General features: G+C 41.9%; 1 protein-coding gene across 1 annotated transcript; it reads left to right on the plus strand.

Annotated features, from left to right (window-relative positions):
* Positions 1–3,444: 3,444 nt before the first annotated feature.
* On the plus strand, positions 3,445–18,900 carry CD99 (CD99 molecule). Its single transcript, XM_008568217.1, has 6 exons — positions 3,445–3,514; positions 3,887–3,934; positions 6,154–6,192; positions 9,284–9,397; positions 16,596–16,652; positions 18,344–18,900. The coding sequence occupies exons 1-6, from the start codon at positions 3,445–3,447 to the stop codon at positions 18,367–18,369; spliced, it is 354 nt and encodes a 117-aa protein (XP_008566439.1). The 3' UTR covers positions 18,370–18,900.
* Positions 18,901–19,162: the final 262 nt, after the last annotated feature.

Below are 19,162 nucleotides of genomic sequence, written 5' to 3' on the forward strand. Positions count from 1 at the left end.
GGACAAAAAAAAAAAAAAAAAAAAAAAAAAAAAAAAAAGATTTTAAACATATAGATAATATGGGGAAAAGCATCTATGTGTGCTTTCCCTGTAGAAAAGCTATTTTTAAAAAAAGTCTTTATTTAAATAAACTATTCTGACACATCACAGTATTGTCAGAGTAATCTGAGCAGCACAGGTTTTCTGAACTGAAAGGTTGTTGAAACTTTAGGTTTTTAGTGTGTGTGTGTGTTTTTTTTTTTTTTTTTTAATTTACGTGTTTGCTTAATTTTTAACACAGAAAAACATAGATACTGTTCATGTCCTGTTGACAATTTGATGTTTATTTCCTCTGGTATTTTATATATCAATTTAAATGAAACACATTTTAGATAAAAATGTCAGTCTTTTGTTTCTACTGTCAGATTATTTTTTGCTTATTAATATCCCATCAACATTTTCTCATGTCATCTGATGATTTTTATTACATGACTTTTAATGGCCATTATATACTACAATGTACTACATATTTAATTACATACTATAACTCATTTAGCTAATTCATAATTTTGAAAATCTTATTATATTTCTTCTGATATTTTAGAATTACAAAAACAAAGCAAATTCAAGCCATCTTCATGCACTGTTTTTTAAATTATTATTATTCCTTAAAATAGATTTCTGGAAATCAAAATGTTTGGGTTAATGTGTGTGAAGTCTTTTATAGCTTTTGACATTTATTTTTTATTTTTTAAATTTTTATGCATTTATTTATTTTCTAAAAAAAATTGTCTACTTTTGATTATACATATTTGTGGGGTACAGACTTGACTATCAGTATCTGTGTGCAGTAGGTGATGATCAAATCGGTATCAGCATGTTCATCATTACAAATCGTACTTAATCTTTGTGTCCCTCACCTAATTACTCTCTAACCCCTCCCCCCCTTTCCCACCTCCAGTAACTATAGGTCTTTTTTCTCTTTCTGAGAGTTCAATGTGTTATTGTGGCCTTCCTTCCTTCCTTCCTTCCTTCCTTCCTTCCTTCCTTCCTTCCTTCCTTCCTTCCTTCCTTCCTTCCTTCCTTCCTTCCTTCCTTCCTTTTCTTTCTGACATACTGTACTTCTCTTTCTGTGCCTGACTTATTTCACTTAACATAATTTTCTCCAAGCTTATCCATGTTGCTGTGAATGGCAGAATTTCCTTCTTTTTCATGGCTGAGTAGTATTCCACTGTGTAGATATACCACAGTTTCCTTATCCACTCATCAGATGATGGACATTTAGGGTAGTTCCATATCCTGGCTATTGTAAATAGAGCTACAATAAATGTGGGAGTGCAGGTGTCCCTTCAACATGAATAATTTTCGTTCCTTTGGGTATACACGCAGCAGTGGGATTGCTGGATCGTATGGCGGTTCTATCTGTAGTTATTTGAGGAACCTCCATACTGTTTTCCATAATGGCTGTGCTAATTTACAGTCCCACCAACAATGCAGGAGGGTTCCCCTTTCTCTAAATCCTTGCCAGCATTTGTAATTCTCAGTCTTTTTAGTAAAGGCCAGTCTAACTGGGGTGAGATGATATCTCAATGTGGTTTTGATTTGCATTTCTCTGATGACTAGTGATGCTGAGAATTGTTTCATGTACCTGTTGGCCATTTGCATGTCTTCCTTTGAAAAGTGTCTATTCATCTCCTTTTTCCATTTTTAGTTGGATTATTATTTTTTTTTACAGTGAAGGTGTTTGATTTTCTTGCATACTCTTATATTAATCCCTTGTCAGATGTATCATTTGAAAGCATTTTCTCTCATTCTGTAGCTTTGACATGTTTTTTAAAATTGTGCTCAGAATTGAGCCAGCTGTGTGTGCAAATGTCCCCTTTTCCTCACCATCTCCAGCACTGGTTATTAACACCTGGAAAACCTTTGCCAAATAGTGTAAAATGTTATATACCACTTTTGTTCAAGTTTCATGTCTTTAATTCTGAAGTTTTTAAAAAAAATACAGTATGTTGATTGCACACATACAATTTTTATTTGTGTACTGGTTGCTCTGCCCTTTATTTTTATGTTCTGGTATTTTCTTACTGATGGATGAGCCTTCTCCGTTTATTTGCAGACATTCATTATTGCCAGCCCATTTATTATGAAAATATTTTCCCTCTTTATTTTTGCCTTTGAATATTTTAATAGCATATATGTATATATATATATATTTTTTTTTGGACAAGCAGGACTTTAAGTTTCTTATCCATGAGGTCTTTACATTTGTATGGCTTCCTTACTTTTTTTTGGTGACTGTTTATTTTTTTCCTTTTAACTTTAGAATCATTTTGTTATTCTCCCTCTTCCATCTTGAGAGAATAACAAAATCTCTTTATGTTCATTTGAAGCATTTACAACTATCAATTGATGTATGGAGTGCTGATGCATTTACAAAATTGTGCTTTTTTCTGGGGCTTCAATTCTTCTATGTGCCTCTTTTTCCTGATGATTTAAGTGTATTTATAATTCGTTCCCCCCCCCATTTTTATTTGTTTCTCTGAATATATTTTTATGTCCATTATTTTCCTATTTTTTTTCTGTAAAGATGATTTCTGTCTACTTTTTCTGACTATCCACTTAGTGATGAGCTCTTATTAAACGATAATTGTTTTATGCCCATTTCTTAGCTTTTCTAAAAGGCAGTTCTATCATTTGCAAATGATTTTTTAAGTACCTCCACGCTTTTTTATATTTACACTTTCTCTTCACAACTTATTTGTATTTTTCTTGTATTTTCTTAGCTAGAAACCCCAAGACAACTTTAAATATGACTGATGAGAGCAGGCATGTCTCATTTCTGATTTAAGGGAAAAGCCCAAAGAGATTCACCTTTAAATAAAACAAAATAAAGCAAGTTGCCTCTTTAAAAAGATATACATTCATTTCAGATTTCAGGAAGTATCTTTTTGTTGCTGTTGTTTGTTTGTTTTTTGGGTTTTTGGTGGCTGGCCAGTGTAGGGATAAAACCCTGGACTTTGGTGTTATCAGCACCATGCTCTAAGCAACTGAGCTAGCTAATCAGCCCCAGGATTATCTTTCTATTCTAGTATACTTTCTTTTCCTAAACAGGTATAAATATTAAGTTTCATCAGGTGTATGTGGTCGTTCATGCAGACAATCACATTTATTTTTCTTTTAGCTGATGAATGTGGTAGTTTACATTGAAGGATATCTTTATATAAAATACATCCTTGCATTCATGGAGTAAACTCTACTTAGTTGTGGTAGGTTTTGTTCAACTGATGGATTAAATCTGATGTGTATCAGCTAGCTCCTGTTGCTTGACAAACTATTGCAACACAAAGGGGCTTACTATAAAAAAAATACATTGTTATTTCTCATGAGTTTGAGCCAGCTCAGCTGATCTTAGCTCTTTCACGTGTCTTTAGTCAACTGGTGGTTCTTCTGGGGTTGGGTTGCATGGACGGGCTTCTGCTGGCAGGACTGGGCTCTTCAGTAAACATCATTTACATCTGTCCACTAGCCTATTGTCAGTCCATTGTCATGGGACAAGAGTACAAACCCTAACAGAGGTTGTTTTAAAATATTTATTTGTATCATATTTGTTCACATTCTGTTGGCCAAACTAAGGCACCTGGCTGAGCCCAGAGTCCACGGGTGGTCAGACAGTATTCTCTCTAGGATTTTTATTTGTATTCATCAAAAACTAACTTTAGGAGTTTTGAAATAAAATGGGAACTAATTTTAAGTATATATTTGAAAGACTCTAAAGTGTTAGCCTTTTGGGTCCCCCCCACCCTTATCTGCTTCTGATTCTAATGGCCTTTCTTCTTTCACTCCAAGATGTGAAGACCCTCCCCACAGTTTCAACATAGCAGATGACACTATTTTTCTTTCCTAGGGGGCATTTCAGATGCCGATCTCGCTGATGGGATTCCAGATGGAGGAGGTAGGGACTCCTTCTGTCTGTTTCCTCCCTCCGTCCCATAATGCCCACCTGTTCTGCCAACTCACAGCAGGGTCTAAAGTCTTGGACCACAGTAGAGTCATGGTTGAATGTTTGGAAATCTCTTTGGGAGCTGTACTGTTGGCAGGTGCATCCAGACTGTGGACAGTAACATCTGCCCTGTAGATCCTGGGTCCCTGGGAGCCAAGTGAAAGGCTCAGGGAGTTTATTTTCTCTCTCATGGAATACAGACCTGCCTGCCTAGCAGGCAGCTCTCAGTCATCCCCTAATTCATCCAGTGACATATTTTCATCTGTGAGTATCAGGTGTCACTAATGGTTTTTTATTACCATGTCGTTTCATATTATTTGATGAATGTGGAAATTGAAACCCAAGGAATGAAGTGATGTAACTTGTCCATAGGGCCTTAACTGGCAGTGTTACAATGGAAAAGTGGAATATAATCTTAGGTCAGATGATGGGCAAAAGAAGTATTTTAGTATTATTTTTATACAGATAAACATGCATATATTGTATATATAATATATGCTATAAGTAAATATAATGAATTGTAGTTTTATCATATAAAATTTATATTATTTATCATATATTTATGTGTATTTATAGATCCTACATTTATATATGTATACTTAGAATTATTTATAAATAATATATAATATATACTTTTAGTATATTATAAAATAGTTTTGTACTGTGTGACATGCACTGCCATAGAGTGTAACAGGCAGTATCCTAGCTCTATAGCTGTGTAACATGCATCCCATTGAGTGTAACAGGCAGTATTCTAGCTCTATAGCTATGTAACATGCATCCCACAGGGTGTAACAGACAGTCCCCCAGCTCTGTAGCTGTGTAATGTGCACCCCATTGAGTGTAACAGGCAGTATTCTAGCTCTGCAGCTATGTAACATGCATCCCACAGGGTGTAACAGACAGTCCCCCAGCTCTGTAGCTGTGTAATGTGCACCCCATTGAGTGTAACAGGCAGTATTCTAGCTCTGCAGCTATGTAACATGCATCCCACAGGGTGTAACAGACAGTCCCCCAGCTCTGTAGCTGTGTAATGTGCACCCCATTGAGTGTAACAGGCAGTATTCTAGCTCTGCAGCTATGTAACATGCATCCCACAGGGTGTAACAGACAGTCCCCCAGCTCTGTAGCTGTGTAATGTGCACCCCATTGAGTGTAACAGGCAGTATTCTAGCTCTGCAGCTATGTAACATGCATCCCACAGGGTGTAACAGACAGTCCCCCAGCTCTGTAGCTGTGTAATGTGCACCCCATTGAGTGTAACAGGCAGTATTCTAGCTCTGCAGCTATGTAACATGCATCCCACAGGGTGTAACAGACAGTCCCCCAGCTCTGTAGCTGTGTAATGTGCACCCCATTGAGTGTAATAGGCAGTGTTCTAGCTCTGCAGCTATGTAACATGCATCCCATAGAGTGTAACAGACAGTACCCTAGCTCTGTAGCTGTGTAACAAGCAAGGCCTATGTGGACCTGGCATAGTGATTTGCAGAAGCTGACATTAAATGAACATAGTAAAGACACTCTCACAAATTTATAGCTTGCTGGGTGAATTTCTGTCTTGGGTTGTGCAGAAATCTTCCATAATTATACAAGCATCGCTTTGAAATCATATGCAAGTGTGTGTTTGTGTGCATGTGTGTGCGTGTGTTCAGTGTGAAAAAAAAAACAATAAAGGGGGTGTGCTCCTGCATCACTTATTTTTGGGGATAGTGTGAGGAACACACCCAGAGCTGAGGGGTCACTTGAGCTGCTGCCACTGCCCACTCTCAGCAGACTGGTAGATTATGGCAAAGCCAGAAGTTGGCAGGAGTGTGTGTTGGATCACCCTGTAGCTGTGGCTGGTCTCAGGTGGGCTCCAGGGTCCTGGCTGGGATTCCAGTGGGAGGAGACAGACTCCATGAGGCACCTCCAGGACTCGCTGGGTCTCCTGGAACCTACTGTGGGAGGGCTGGTTGACGTCGGGATCTGAGCTTGGTTTTCGCATGAATGTGAACATAACCGAGCAGGGATATCCCCCTTAAATCATGGAAAAGGACCCCCTGATGTTATATGACCTTACCTCTGGTCATTCTGTTAAGGCACCTTTATTATGTCAGGCCACAGGAAGTTGACCTCTGCTGTAAATATGTCTTTTACCCCAAATCTTCCCAAACTTTGTCTTTGCCTTGCAGGAGATGATGACAGAAGACCCAGGAAGGACGGGGAGGAAGGTACGTACACCTCGTTTCTGGCATCTCTCTTTTTGTCTGTCATATATATTGTCAAGAAAAGATGGGACTGCGGTGATCTGACGTAGCATTTGCAACGTTGGCAGGAGACGTGGAAGACAGAAAAAGGAAGGAAGGACAGAGAAGGGGGACAGGGGGACAGAAATTGCCTATTTTATTATGTCCTTTTCCTAAAATTTGCTTTAGTTGTAGCAAAATCTCTGGTTTTAAGCAACTTCTTTGGCAGAGGAAGTATTTATTTCCACAAAGATTTTGACATCTATTCTCTTTTTCCATAAAGGCCCAAATGTGGATTTTTAAAATGTGTCATGAATGTTTATGGAAAAAGAAAAGCAATTACCCCCAGCCCCCCTTGTTTTCTACGAGTCCATTTACGAGTCCGTTAAGGATCCAGTTCTTGGATTTTAAGAGGTAGTAATTTGTTCGTAGCCCTCACGTAAGATGGTAAGGTTGTTTAAAAGGAAACGCCCTGGGAAAGTATGTGTCTAGTACATTTATATCGGGCCATCCTTCCTGGCCTTATCAGTGGTTAATGTCTAACCTATCACTTTATCAGGGTGGGCTGGGTGTGGTACTTGACCTTGAGGACCCTTCTGCTTTGCATATATTAAACATCAATAGGGTGAACCCCCGGCCAATGGTTAGGGCCAGTGTTTTTGCTGAAACACAGAAAATTATTTGCTGTTACCCATTGTGGTTCTGAAACTGTTCCATCTGGAGAAAATCCTCTAAAGCTCACATACAGCAGTCAGAACTGTGAATGTCTTCATCTTCCACCAAAGGAGGTTGTCACAGAATAAAAGCAACTGTGCACGGATTTTTTGTGGCTCTGTGGTTTTGGCAGTTGGCATTTGACATTTATCAACAGGGAATAGATCCCATGTTTTCTTTCTTTCTTTTTTTTCTTTTTTGTCTTTTATCGTAACCGGCAACGGATCGCAACCCTCAGTGTTGCGCCCGTACCGGACCGGGACCGGCAACGGGATCGCAACCCTCGGTGCTGCACCCGCACCTCGCTCAGCCAGTGAGCGGCCGGTCTGTATGTGGGATCCGAACCCTCGGCGGGAGCGTCGCCGTGCTCCCAAGCGGCGCACTGTAGCAGTGCGCCACCGGGCCGGCCCAATCCCATGTTTTCTGATGAAGAAAGTACAGAAATAAGACTAGCTATACTGCAAACTGCATCATTACAGCAGAGATACAGAGACGAGAGGAAGGGTTTCCTTTTCACCTTACTCAATAGAAGCTTTTAAGCATCCAGTCATTGAAAACGGTGGAATTCGATTCCACGACCACAATCATCCATGTCGTGTAAATTACCTGGGAGTCTTTACCTGACCCTTGGGACTTGTCCACCCGTTCTCTCCATGTCCTAACTTAGCTCCAACCCCCATGTCATGTGCTGCTGTGCTTTGCATCACTGACAGTTGTGTTTTCTCTTTAAACATTTAGGACAGTCCAGATGAATTATTTGCAGGTGTCTTAAAACCTTATCTACAAAAATCCCAGGCTGTCCCTCTCACTATGGATCTCTGTAGCATGTGGGATCTTTATCCCATTGCACGTGCAAATCGCCGTGGGAAACGCCAGCGAGGAAAAGTTTCAGGCCGTCTGGGGAGCAATGATGGAGGGCTTCCTGGAGGAGGCAGTATTTTCTAAGGGTCTTAAAGGGATGAATAGGAGATTTTCAGGTATAGACAAAAAAGAGGGGTCACTACGGGTCTCTGCAGCACTTTGGATCTTTGTCTCTTTTTTGCCTTGTGATGGACACATGGCTGGGTTCATTCAGGTTAAAGACCCAGAGGCTGTTCTGTGTCCCCAGGGCACCAGGGGATGCCTGTGTCTCCATCTTCCCTCTCTTGTTCCTCTCTGATAACACCCCAGCCATCCTCCTGTGCATGCCCCAGCTCCAACCTTGGCGTGATTCTCCAGCGCCCCACGCGGTCCCACCTTCCAGCTTTTGCATCTCTGCTCCCCCACCTGGCTTGCCCTCTCTGTGGATTTCCCTATAACATGATGCCACCTTACCCTAGAGGATGTCCCTAAACCAAAGCAGAGAGACCACCTCCTGCTTTCACCAGCCCACTGCTCATCAATGCTCCCCAGCCTGCTAGAACTTCCCATCCACGGGGGTCTTTGCATATCTGCTAACTTCTGCACCACCCACGACCCAGGTCTCTGCTTAGCAAATCCTGGGTGCTCAGTCAATTGATGTCAACTGAAATGATGTCACTCTGCTCAACTCAGAGCTGCACCTGCTGACATCAGCTCTTTAAGCGTTGTGCAGGACTGTCTCCCTGATAGCCCTAAGGGTCTTCCCTGGTTCACCAAGAGCCTCCGAGGCAGTGGTGGGGTGTGTCCCAGCACTCAGCACACCCGGACTGAGCTCCAGGTCTGTCTCCCTTAGCTCCATGTCTTGGGCAAGGTGCCTTGACTTACCTTGCTTTCTCTCTCTCTCTCTGAAATGGGCATTGAAGGTCCCAGGGCTGAGGTCAGCTAGGCCAGAGAGATACCCGAGACTTGTTAACCCCTCTCTGCTCCTTGGGCTGCTGCTCCATTGCAGGGATGCCACAGGGAATGACAAAGAAATGCCATCCTTCCTTGGTTCACATGGCTGGAGGTTTTGTCCACTTGCTGAGCTAAGAACTAAGGCTGAAGAGAAGGACTCCTGCCTTGGTCCCCTGGATGGGGAGGGGACAGGATCTGTCACCTCGCTGGAAGCCGATGATTGGGTTGAGAATGGTCTGCATGGTAAAATTGATTCCATTTCTAACTGTGACTTCTGGGGATTCCATCTGGGAATGCCAGGTGGCTGGTCTTTCCCACTGTGCGAAAGGATTTGAGGCTGTGTTTGGGACAAATGGAAGGCTTAGGAGCGGGGGTCCTTCCCCAGTGGTGCCTCCACTGGTCCCATGTCTCTGTACTCAGCCCCTGTCCCTCATGCTGTTTCTCCTGGGCTGTCCCTGAAGATAATCAACAACCACGGTGATCTCAGATCTGCCAGCCGCCTGCCCTGTATGGTCTTTTCACTCATTCGCACGTCTCCAGTCATGTTATCTTGTGGTTTTGCTCATAGATGAAGCCCCGGGTGTGATTCCAGGGATTGTGGGGGCCATTGTGGTCGCTGTGGCTGGAGCCATTTCCAGCTTTATTGCTTACCAGAAAAAGAAGTTTTGTTTCAAAGAAAATGGTAAGTTTTTCATCATGGGTGCCTCTCCTGTGTTCATTGCTTACTAGAAAACTGTGCTTGCTCTGAAAAACAGAAACAAAACTCAGGCTGGCAGGAAACACATGTCCATTGACTGATTGCTCATTTGTACACTTGCTAAAATTCTGGAATCAACCCTTTTAGGGTTGACCCCAGCGCTGCCCTGCTCTGTGTTTCATTGTGTAAACTTTTGCAAGTTACTAACTGCTCTGTGCGTAGGTTCCACATCTATAAAGTGGGGGAAGGAGGTAATCTACACTGCAGAATTTATGTGAGGATGAAAGAATTTATGTTGTGCATGAAAGCCTTGATGCATTTGCTGGCTGAGAGGAAGTGTTGGAGAAATGTTAGCTCTTGTAATAACCTGGCTCCATTGCTTATAACAGAATACCTGAAACTGGGTCATTTATAAAGAAGGCAAATTGATTTATTACAGTTTCAGAGGCTGGAGGTCCAAGGTCCAGGGAACACATCCAGTGAGGTCTTCTACAGAGACCAGGGTGTCCCATGGTGAGAACGGGCTAAGCAAGAGAGAGCTGACCTGCTCACTGGCTCTCCTTATAAATCTATCAGAACCACACCCATGACTCCATGAATGGATCAATCTGTTCACAAGGACACAGTCCTCACAATCTAATCACCTCTCAAAGGCCACACCTCTCAAATACCATGATTGGATTTCCCACCCTCTTAACAGTGTTACAATGGGGGTCAAGTTTCCAACACATGAACTTTCAGGGGACACATTTAACCCAAGGGAGCTCTTGTGATTTCTTCATTGTTATTGACAGTCACCATCCCCTTCCTTGTCACAGGACAAGAGTCTCGGTGGGAGGCCACCATGTTGTTTTCTGCACCCATGGTAATTAAGATAAAAACAAAGCGTGTCCAATTCCCTTCCTGCTAGCACAGAATACCAAACGGCATCTGGGAACCCAAGAGGGCTCTTGGATGGGATTTAAAGTGTAAAGGGGAATTTGAGAAATGCCACCCCTTACTACCAAAGTCCCTCAGTTATTTAGGATTTGCCGTGAAGTCAGTAAGTTCTGTTGTTTTGAACACAGCTAAAGTTCACACATCTCTGCATGGTTCTATTTAGGTCTTGCTCACTCTGATATGACTAGTCAGAGCTGGGCTCTGGTGTGGTTTGAGGGGATCCCACAACTCTGCATGCCCTCATCTCCCTGGAGGAGCCTCTTGAGATTTCCCAAGCCACCGGATGTCTGAACTTCTCAGTCCGTGTAGGATCTTAAGACCTTATGCATTCTTGGTTGTTGAATCCTATGCCTGATGCTTGGCTTCCTGGGGATTCTAGGGAGATGCCCTGAAGATTTAAATAGATGTTAGTGGAGACAACATTAGACCACAGGGATGGAGTATACTCTGAATTTTCCCCCATTCCAAACTTTTATATCCACAAGGTTTATTTAAAGCCTGGAAGTAAGAGTCCTACATAGCTGGATCCAGAGACCTAAAATAAGCTGCTGGTGTATATACCCCAGTTCTTGCTGTGATCAGCATTGAGTGGTACCCAAATAGATGACCTGAAAAATGATTACACTGTGTAATGTTAAATGTACTAATTATCTTGATTTGAGCATCACATATTGCACACAGGTATTGATATTGAATGCTGCACCCCATGGATATGTACAATCAATTAGGTTTCAATAAAAAGAAAAAAAAATAGGTGACCCATTCAGGAAGATGCCTATTAAAAAAAACCTATCATTAGAACCAAGGGTGAAAACCAAAATAAGACATCATTTTTTTTCCTCTCTTGCGTCTCCTAGAAATAGTTCAGAGGTTAAGTTAGTAAGGACCCAATGGAAGTGAATGTGTATTTCCTTTCCAATTATTAACTTTTTTTCCCCCTGAAGCTGTTCAACTCAGAATACACTGTTAAGCCAGGAAAAGAGTAAATTGCTTAAGTTTACTAGAGAACAATCCACACAAGAGAATAGATTTTTTTTTTTTGAAATTCTGAAAATCTTTAGCTCAACCCAAATTGGATTCTGTAGTTGCAAAGCATTTCTTTTCCTTTGGGTGTGGGATTTATGCACCTTTGGGGTCTTGTGGTGCCTTATGTGTGGTGTCTACACATATCCCAAGGCATACGACTTTGGGGAAAACCCCAGGGTCTTAATAGACTTGGCTTTGTCGAAAATTTGGAAACAGAGATGGGAAAAGGCAGAACCAATTTTTTTTTTTTTCTCAGTCCATCCCATCCCACCCCTGGGTGTTGGTTTTTGGGGGAAGCATTCTCTCCATTTGCTGTAGGAAGGAAGGCTCTCATCTCCCGGTTAGGAGTAGTTTTCTTACAAATTCCAAAAATGAAAGCCTCCTCTGGCTCTGGGGCAGTCCAGGGTTCAACTTTTGCTACTCAGAGGCAAGGCTCATTTTTCTTAATATTTTCTGCAGTCTTTTATTATTCCGAAGCCAAATTAACACAAGGTGCAACTTTAAATCTTGGTTTGCTTTCTGGGTGTTAGCAGCTTCAAGATCTTGACCTTCTGTAAATGCACAAAGCAAAAAATCAATTAAAATGATAAAATAAAATAAGCAAATTATAATGAGGGAAGCAAGCTGGAGCTTCTGATTTCAGTAATTAGGCACTTTTGTCTCCGGCTGTAAAATAAATGCTCAGCATGAGCGTGGAAATTAAACGACGTTCTATTCACATAGAAACACCGAGAACCTAACTCAAAAGCATGAGTGGCTTTCAGGCTACGTTCGTGCACTTTTCTGTTTGTATACCTGTTTCATAAAATGAGTTTAACACCCGTCTCAGTGGCACGGTTTTAACAATAGAGATAGACTTGAAATGTACAATCAGTGTATTGGGCACACGAAGATGTTAGAGGCCCTTAGAATCTGTGCAGGATTGTTTTATGGGTTTGCTTTCTGGGATGATGATTTTAAGGTGAGCTTGAAAATTTCATCCAGTCCTTGAAGAAATCATGCACAGTTTGGGGAAGCCATTATTCTGCAACAGTGAGAGGCTGATTTTGGGGGGAAAAATCATTGCATTGAAATTGGTTGTGTGTGTGAAATTTGCATCCAAATTAGCCTGAGGCACGTGTGTGCAAGCAGGTGCGTCTTCCCAGTGAGGAGAGACATTGGTCAAATACTGTCCATCTTGATCTAAATTTGTTGTTTTGAGCTAACATCTTTAAACATCCATGGCCCAGGGAATTCCAATGCTCTGTCCTTTATTTCTACAGATTTGAATTTGTAGTTGTGGGAGCTTTACCCAGTGTCTGTCCCCGTGATAGGAGGGGGTCTATTTCAGCTGTTTCTGCCATGTGCTCGTGGTCTGTGTCTTTGGTCTGCGTTTGGGTGTGTTGGCTTCAAGGAACCGGGTCAAGGCCACTTACCACGTGGAGCCTGGCAAGTTCCCATGGATCCTGGCTTTTGGCTGTTGCTACTTGGTTTTAAGGACACTGCCTCTCTGTGCAGAGCTCTTCACAGCTCTGGGGCCCATCTGCCAGCAGTTTACCAGGGTTCTTGGCTAATGGCTGGTTTCTTGAAGCTTTGATGAAACTATTGGTTCACCTCTCTCCCTCCCTGCATCTTTACCTCCTCTCCTTAATTTTGGCTTCCACTTCTGATTCTCGCTTCTTGCTGTATGATGCCCTGTAAGCCTTTACCACTTTTCCTATGAGCTTTTGTGCCCATCTTACTAATACCACCTCCCTCTGCCGCCTGGGACCCCAGCACGCACCTGAACCAGACCTATCAGAAGTCTACTTTGTTATTTTATTTCTTTCAATCTTCCATTTCAGGTGAGTCAAAGATGTAGTGACAAGAGAGAACCCTGTCACAGCCACGACAGCATCCCAACCGATAATTGCTTCTCTCCTAAGACGCGGTCGAAAGCAAATCTTTACACCTGCCGTTCTCCTGTCTCCCACTAGAAAATTACCACGATGATGTGATTCTCACGTGGGACATTTGATCCCTTGAATCCTATGGTTTTACCCTTCTTGATGTCCAGAAGCTCATTATATTAAATTATAGTCATCTATTATATTATATTATTGCACAGGTGGCTTCAGAAACTGAAGAGAAATGCAGACTGTTTTTAAACTTAAATCCAACGGAAAGAAATGGGGTTGGCATCTTCTATCTATAAACGAGGTTCATTCCCTCCAAGTCCATCCTTGCCAATGGGACAAGCAGGTGGTCAGAGACTGGCCACCCTCTTCCCTGTGGTGTCCTGGAGCAAAGTCCATTGGATCATTCAGATTTGACCTTTTATGCCACAGATGGTTTGGTCTTTGCCCCCTGATTTCTCAGCCCTTGAATTTTAAGGATTCATTTCTTTCTTCCTTTCCCATGAAGCAGTTTCTAACTCTTTCTCTAATGTGTTTTTCCTGATACATGAACCTCTCAGTTCCCAGGAGATCAAACAAATGAACATATGTTTAGGAATAACCTAAAAACCTCATCATGATCTTAATGTTTTAAGGTCTGTTGAGAATTGGTACATGGTCAGCCCTACTTTGCACCTGAGCATTGAGTCTCTGTGTGGTTCCTCTTGTGTCTTTTTGTATCTCTGAAACATGGAAATTGCAGCTGGATTTTCCTTCCCTTTGCAAATTCCACCATCTCATTGTTGGGTGTTAAAAATGCATCTCTCATTTCGACCTCTTGCAGAGATCAACCACAACCTCCTTGCCGTGGAGTCGTGGAATCTGGGTTGGGATGGGTGGTTTAAGGGTGATTTGGTCAGGACTTGTTCTACTGTTGGGCTTTAAACTTTGCCCCTGTGGGCCTGATCTCCTTTCCACGGGGGTCACCTATACAGCTCCTTGAAAGATGTGTCCCCAGGTTTCTCAGTTCAGATCCAATGAAGCCTGTCCCCCAGTCAATACAGGACTAAATATGAAATAGAATCTCTGGGTGCTCCAAAATGTCAGGCCTCATGGTGGCTTACAGATCAGCTGTTGCTGGTCAGTTGTCCCCCCAGGCATGGGCTAAAGATTGGCCTCGAGTGTGGTATAGCCTTATTGTTTTGTCTCATTGTTTAGATAACTACAGACGGTTGCCAGTGTAAAAGCAAAGCACCATGAGTGGTTTCCAGTTGATTTTGGAGATGCAGAGTGCGTGGTCTTTTAAGTTTAGAGGAGAAGTTTCATGCAGGTGGGGGGATGGGCATCTCCTAGAATGTTTTCTCCTCCTGACGGGCTGCGATGTTGGGACTTTCACCCCAAACAGGTGATGTCCTTGTGATTCTTTACTGTTTCCAATGGACTGTTTTCTTCTTCTTTAAAAATAGCCAGACTTTAGGTAGTGCTTCTTGGCCCAGGTAGGATATATTTTTGTCTTTTGCCCTTTGTCTTTTTTAAAAATTATTTTTGTTTTTGGTATTTTGTATGTGCCTCTTGAAATGATTGCAAATTTAGACTTTCACGTCATGACAGTTTGCCATAAAATGTGCCTGTGGTGATGTATTAGTCCGATTCTGTTGCTTATAAGGGAACACCTGAAACTGGATAGTTTATAAAGAAATAAAATTTATTTCCCATAGTTTGGAGGTGGGGAAGTCCAAGGTGAAGGAAACACATCTGGTAAGGGCTTTGTTTTTGGTGGTGACTCTGCAGAGATACAGGGTGTCTGTCACATGGTGAGGATCAGCTGAGCAAGAGAGAACTAACCTGCTCACTGGCTCTCCTTATAAAGCCATCAAAACTGTGCCCATTACTCCAGGAATGGATCTGTTCATTCATCAGGACACAGTCCTCACAATCTAATCACCTCTCAAAGTCCCCACCTTTCAAATTCCATGATTGGACTTCCCACCTTCATCACTGTTACATGGAGATCAAGTATTCAATACGTGATTTTGGGGGTATGCATTTAACTCATAGCATGTGACAACCTAGCACTTCCCTTGCTAGGAAAACAAATGGCATTTGGGGTAAACTTTTTCACCAACCTCCTTGAACTCTCCTTTTTGGGTGTTTTTCTTTTTCTTTCTTTTTTTGTTTACTCTTAGAATGTTGGCTTCTTTGTGTAGGTGTCCTTTAGTGACTGTAAGAGGGTGGTTATGGTCACTAAATTCCTTTAATACAAATTGTGATGCATTTTTCTGTTTAACATTATTAAAAGTTATGCTGCTGTAGTGTACATGTTTCTTCTAGAAGGTATTTTAACCACAGATGGCACAGTTTTACCAGTATTAAAGTTCTGTGAGCAGGACATGCATTGCCATGGATATGATGAAAGTGTGCGAGTACGTTCTGTGCTGAAGCGTGTAGCTTGTGTGTTCCTCTCAACAATGCAGTAGAGAAATAAATATATTTTATCTGTGAATCTCTTAATGCATCTTGAATTCTGTTGGCTCACGCCGTATGTCGGAAGAGAAGCTAAACTGAGAACATTTGGGGGCATTGAGATGTGTTTCAAAAATTTTTAAATGGAGATTTAGAAATAAAAACAAGATAGACTGGGGCAAAGTGCAGGAGGAACAAGCAAGCCCGGCCATATGAGGCCGATCAGCTCTCATGGCCCCTGGTGAGCACAGTGCCCCTTGGTGGTCTGATCCGTCTGCGTTCTAGGGATGGTGGGTATGGAGGGCAGGGGGACCGGGTTCAGCTGGAGAATGGTATGAAAGGGTGGATGAAAAAGAAAAAAAAAGTCTCCTTTTCCCAGGAGCTGAAAAGATACTAACCTCCTGATGTTCTCTGTATTTATTTTTGATGGGATTGGGGGACAGAGAGAAGTCAAGATGTTCTTTACAAAGATACATGCATCCTTATTAAAGTAGGGGCCTTATATGTGCAGTGTTGAGGGAGGAAAAAAAACCAACTTATATAGAACAAAAGAAAACTGGATCCCCCCGTTAAGGCCCTCTCTATGTGCACCATGCATGGAAACATTGTGCACTGCACATGGAAACATTGAACAACATCCTCACTTCTGAGCGTTGCAGTTGCTGTTAGGTGTGCACTGTGCATGGAAACATTGTAACAGTGTTCTCACTTCTGAGTGTTGCAGTGGCTGTTAGACCCTGACTCAGTGATCAAACAGGGTTTTGAGATTTAGAATTGAGTCTTCTCACTGGAGAAACACCTGCACCTGCCATGCAGGCTCCCAAGCATGTTTCCTGTGCATTTCGTGGAGTGCTTTCTTCTGTTGTACTGAGCCTCTGTGGGTGTTTTGTTTTTCATTTTAGCAGAACAAGGTGAAGTCGACATGGAAAACACCCGCAACACCAACGCGGAGCCACCTGGTAAGAAGGGACGGGGAAGGTTGGTACCACGGGAGGGTGTATCAGTTTTAGTTTCTCCAGCTACAATACCATCCTGCCCACATGCTCAAATTCGGTTTTGTGGTATTGGAGGTGTGTTCCTTTATGGGGGAGATTCATTTCGGAGATAACGTGTCACCTCCCTGGAGCTTGAGGCTTTGGATAAGACTTAATGAGGCTTAAGCCTCACTTGAACTGCATATGGATTAACTCCACCTATGAGGGTGTGGTTTTACACTAAGATTCCTGGGGTCTCTTTGGGCCCAAACACTGTCTGTTCTGCTTCCTAGCTAAGCACTACTGTGCAAGTTACCAACTAGTAAAACCGGATAAAAACAGTATTTACCTCTTGGAGACCTCACTTTCTCTCTCTTTAAATGGAGAAAGTAATACCTGCTTTATAAAAGTTTTGGGAGGCATGAATAAAATTGATAAAGTATCTGTTGCAAGTCAGTACTCAATACTGACAGGTATCGTTATTATCAGATTATTTCAGAATATTGTCTTCTTTTTCCAGACCTCATTCTAGTTTATCTGTTTAAAGGGTGTGCTGAGCACTGAACACAAAATTTCATGTATGGACAGATCATACTGGTGCCAAGTAAAGCAAGTTTTGTATTTGTGAAATACAAAACTTCTGGTAAAATCCACAAATTTAATTTGGAAAAACCAACTAAATAAATAAATATGGATTAAGATGATTTTCCAAGTGGTGCCCAGTTGGTGCATCTGAAAGTCAACAACTGCCTGGTATGTTTCCAGGATTAAAAGTACATCTCCCCAAAATACAACATTTTGTCACATTTTGCCATCACTTTTTAAAAAGTCCTTCTGACCAGGTGGAGACTCTGGGCACAAGCACAGACTGGTTAAACGAAGGAAATGTCTCAGAGATAAAGTCAAGACCACTTTTGAAAATGGCTGGAAAAAAAAAATTGTGTGTATATATGCAAGGGCACTTCAAAATGTTCATGGAAAAGTTGAATTGAAAGATTTATACAGATCTTTCCACAACTCTTTGAGCTACCCTCTGATACCTGTTGTGTATGTGTTTCTTTCTTTTTTTGTTTTATTTATGCATATGCCGGACTCTAGAGAGGCAGCATTTATTTTAACAGGACACTGACCAAATTGAGATGAGTTTTTAAGAAATTTTAAAATAATTTGAATTCTAAAAATATAGAGAGTTTTAGAATGTTAGTGCCTAGTTTACTAAATGTACAAATCAGGGAAAGATGTTCAAAATGACCTATTGTCCTCAAGCAGCAGGGGAGATTTCTTCTGCCAAATGTGCCTCTTGAGGACGTCCAGCTTTATGGGCCAACACATTGCTATTCATGTGTGGGCCTCTGTCCTGTCGAGAACTTGGCCTTTCCAGCTTTTTCAATCAGCTTATTCTGAAGGAAAATCCCATTATTATTAATTTTCTTGTCCAATCCTACTCACTCCAACATAGTTTCAAGAATGACATGCAAAATAAACTCCTAACACCTAAATGAACGGACTAGAAAATCTCAGCCCCACATGGTTGTAGATTAATAAAAATCACATGCCCTGATTTAGAAAATTATTCTGAAATTCAGTATATTATACATAAGATGATTTGAGAAGCCGTGTTCACAACCGTGTTGGGGGGATTGGGAATAAGTTTCTTTTCTCTCTGCCGTTCACAGTTCAGCGCACTCTTTTAGAGAAATAGAAGAACTTCGTGAAAACAATGCAGACGTTCAAAGGAGGCTTGTGACACCTTCCTGAAGCTCCTTCCCTGAAAACACCCGCATGAGGACAGAGACTCATTGGCTCAGGGAGTGGTGCCTTCCCGTGCCTGCCTTAGTTTTCGTTCATGTTGGACTCTCTGTTTCCACTTTGAGATGTGCTTTACCTGTTGCCGTGCTGGGCGGGTGATGTTTTTACTAACAACAAGTTTTACATCCAAGTGGGGACTTGGGCTGTGCCCTCTCCAAGGCCCTTGGGGATTTCCTGTGTGATGTGAAAGGCTGACCATTACCACGTCCCTGTATTCAATTATCAACCCCACCAAAGTACCCCGACATGGAACTCTAGGCCTTCATGAATTACGTGTACTTGAGCACGTCTGAAACCTCCCTAGAGGCATTGACCATTTTTATAATGTGAGGTAAGACTGCAATTGGTTTTGTCAATATTTTCTTCATTTGGGAGGATATATATTTTTTTCATACCAGACTAATAAAAAGGAATTAGAAACCAACTACTTTTCTTACATAAATGTTTTGCCATGGGGTGGATTTTAAAGCAGGTTGTGGAACTTAGTGAGATGGATTCCAAGTTCCCTTTTCGGGGGCTTTGTGGTATATGATCAACCTAAATGCTAGCTCTTTATTTCCAGGGTTTTGTTTCAGTGTCCTTTTCCTTTCACCCACCCTGCCAGGTGGGGATGGACACTCCTTGACACCCAGATACTCCTTTCCATGCAGATACTCCCCTCCACCCAGGTACCCCCCACATCCAGA

Source organism: Galeopterus variegatus, unplaced genomic scaffold, assembly GCF_000696425.1.
Source record: "Galeopterus variegatus unplaced genomic scaffold, G_variegatus-3.0.2 Scaffold21, whole genome shotgun sequence".
Taxonomy (NCBI): Eukaryota; Metazoa; Chordata; class Mammalia; order Dermoptera; family Cynocephalidae; genus Galeopterus; species Galeopterus variegatus.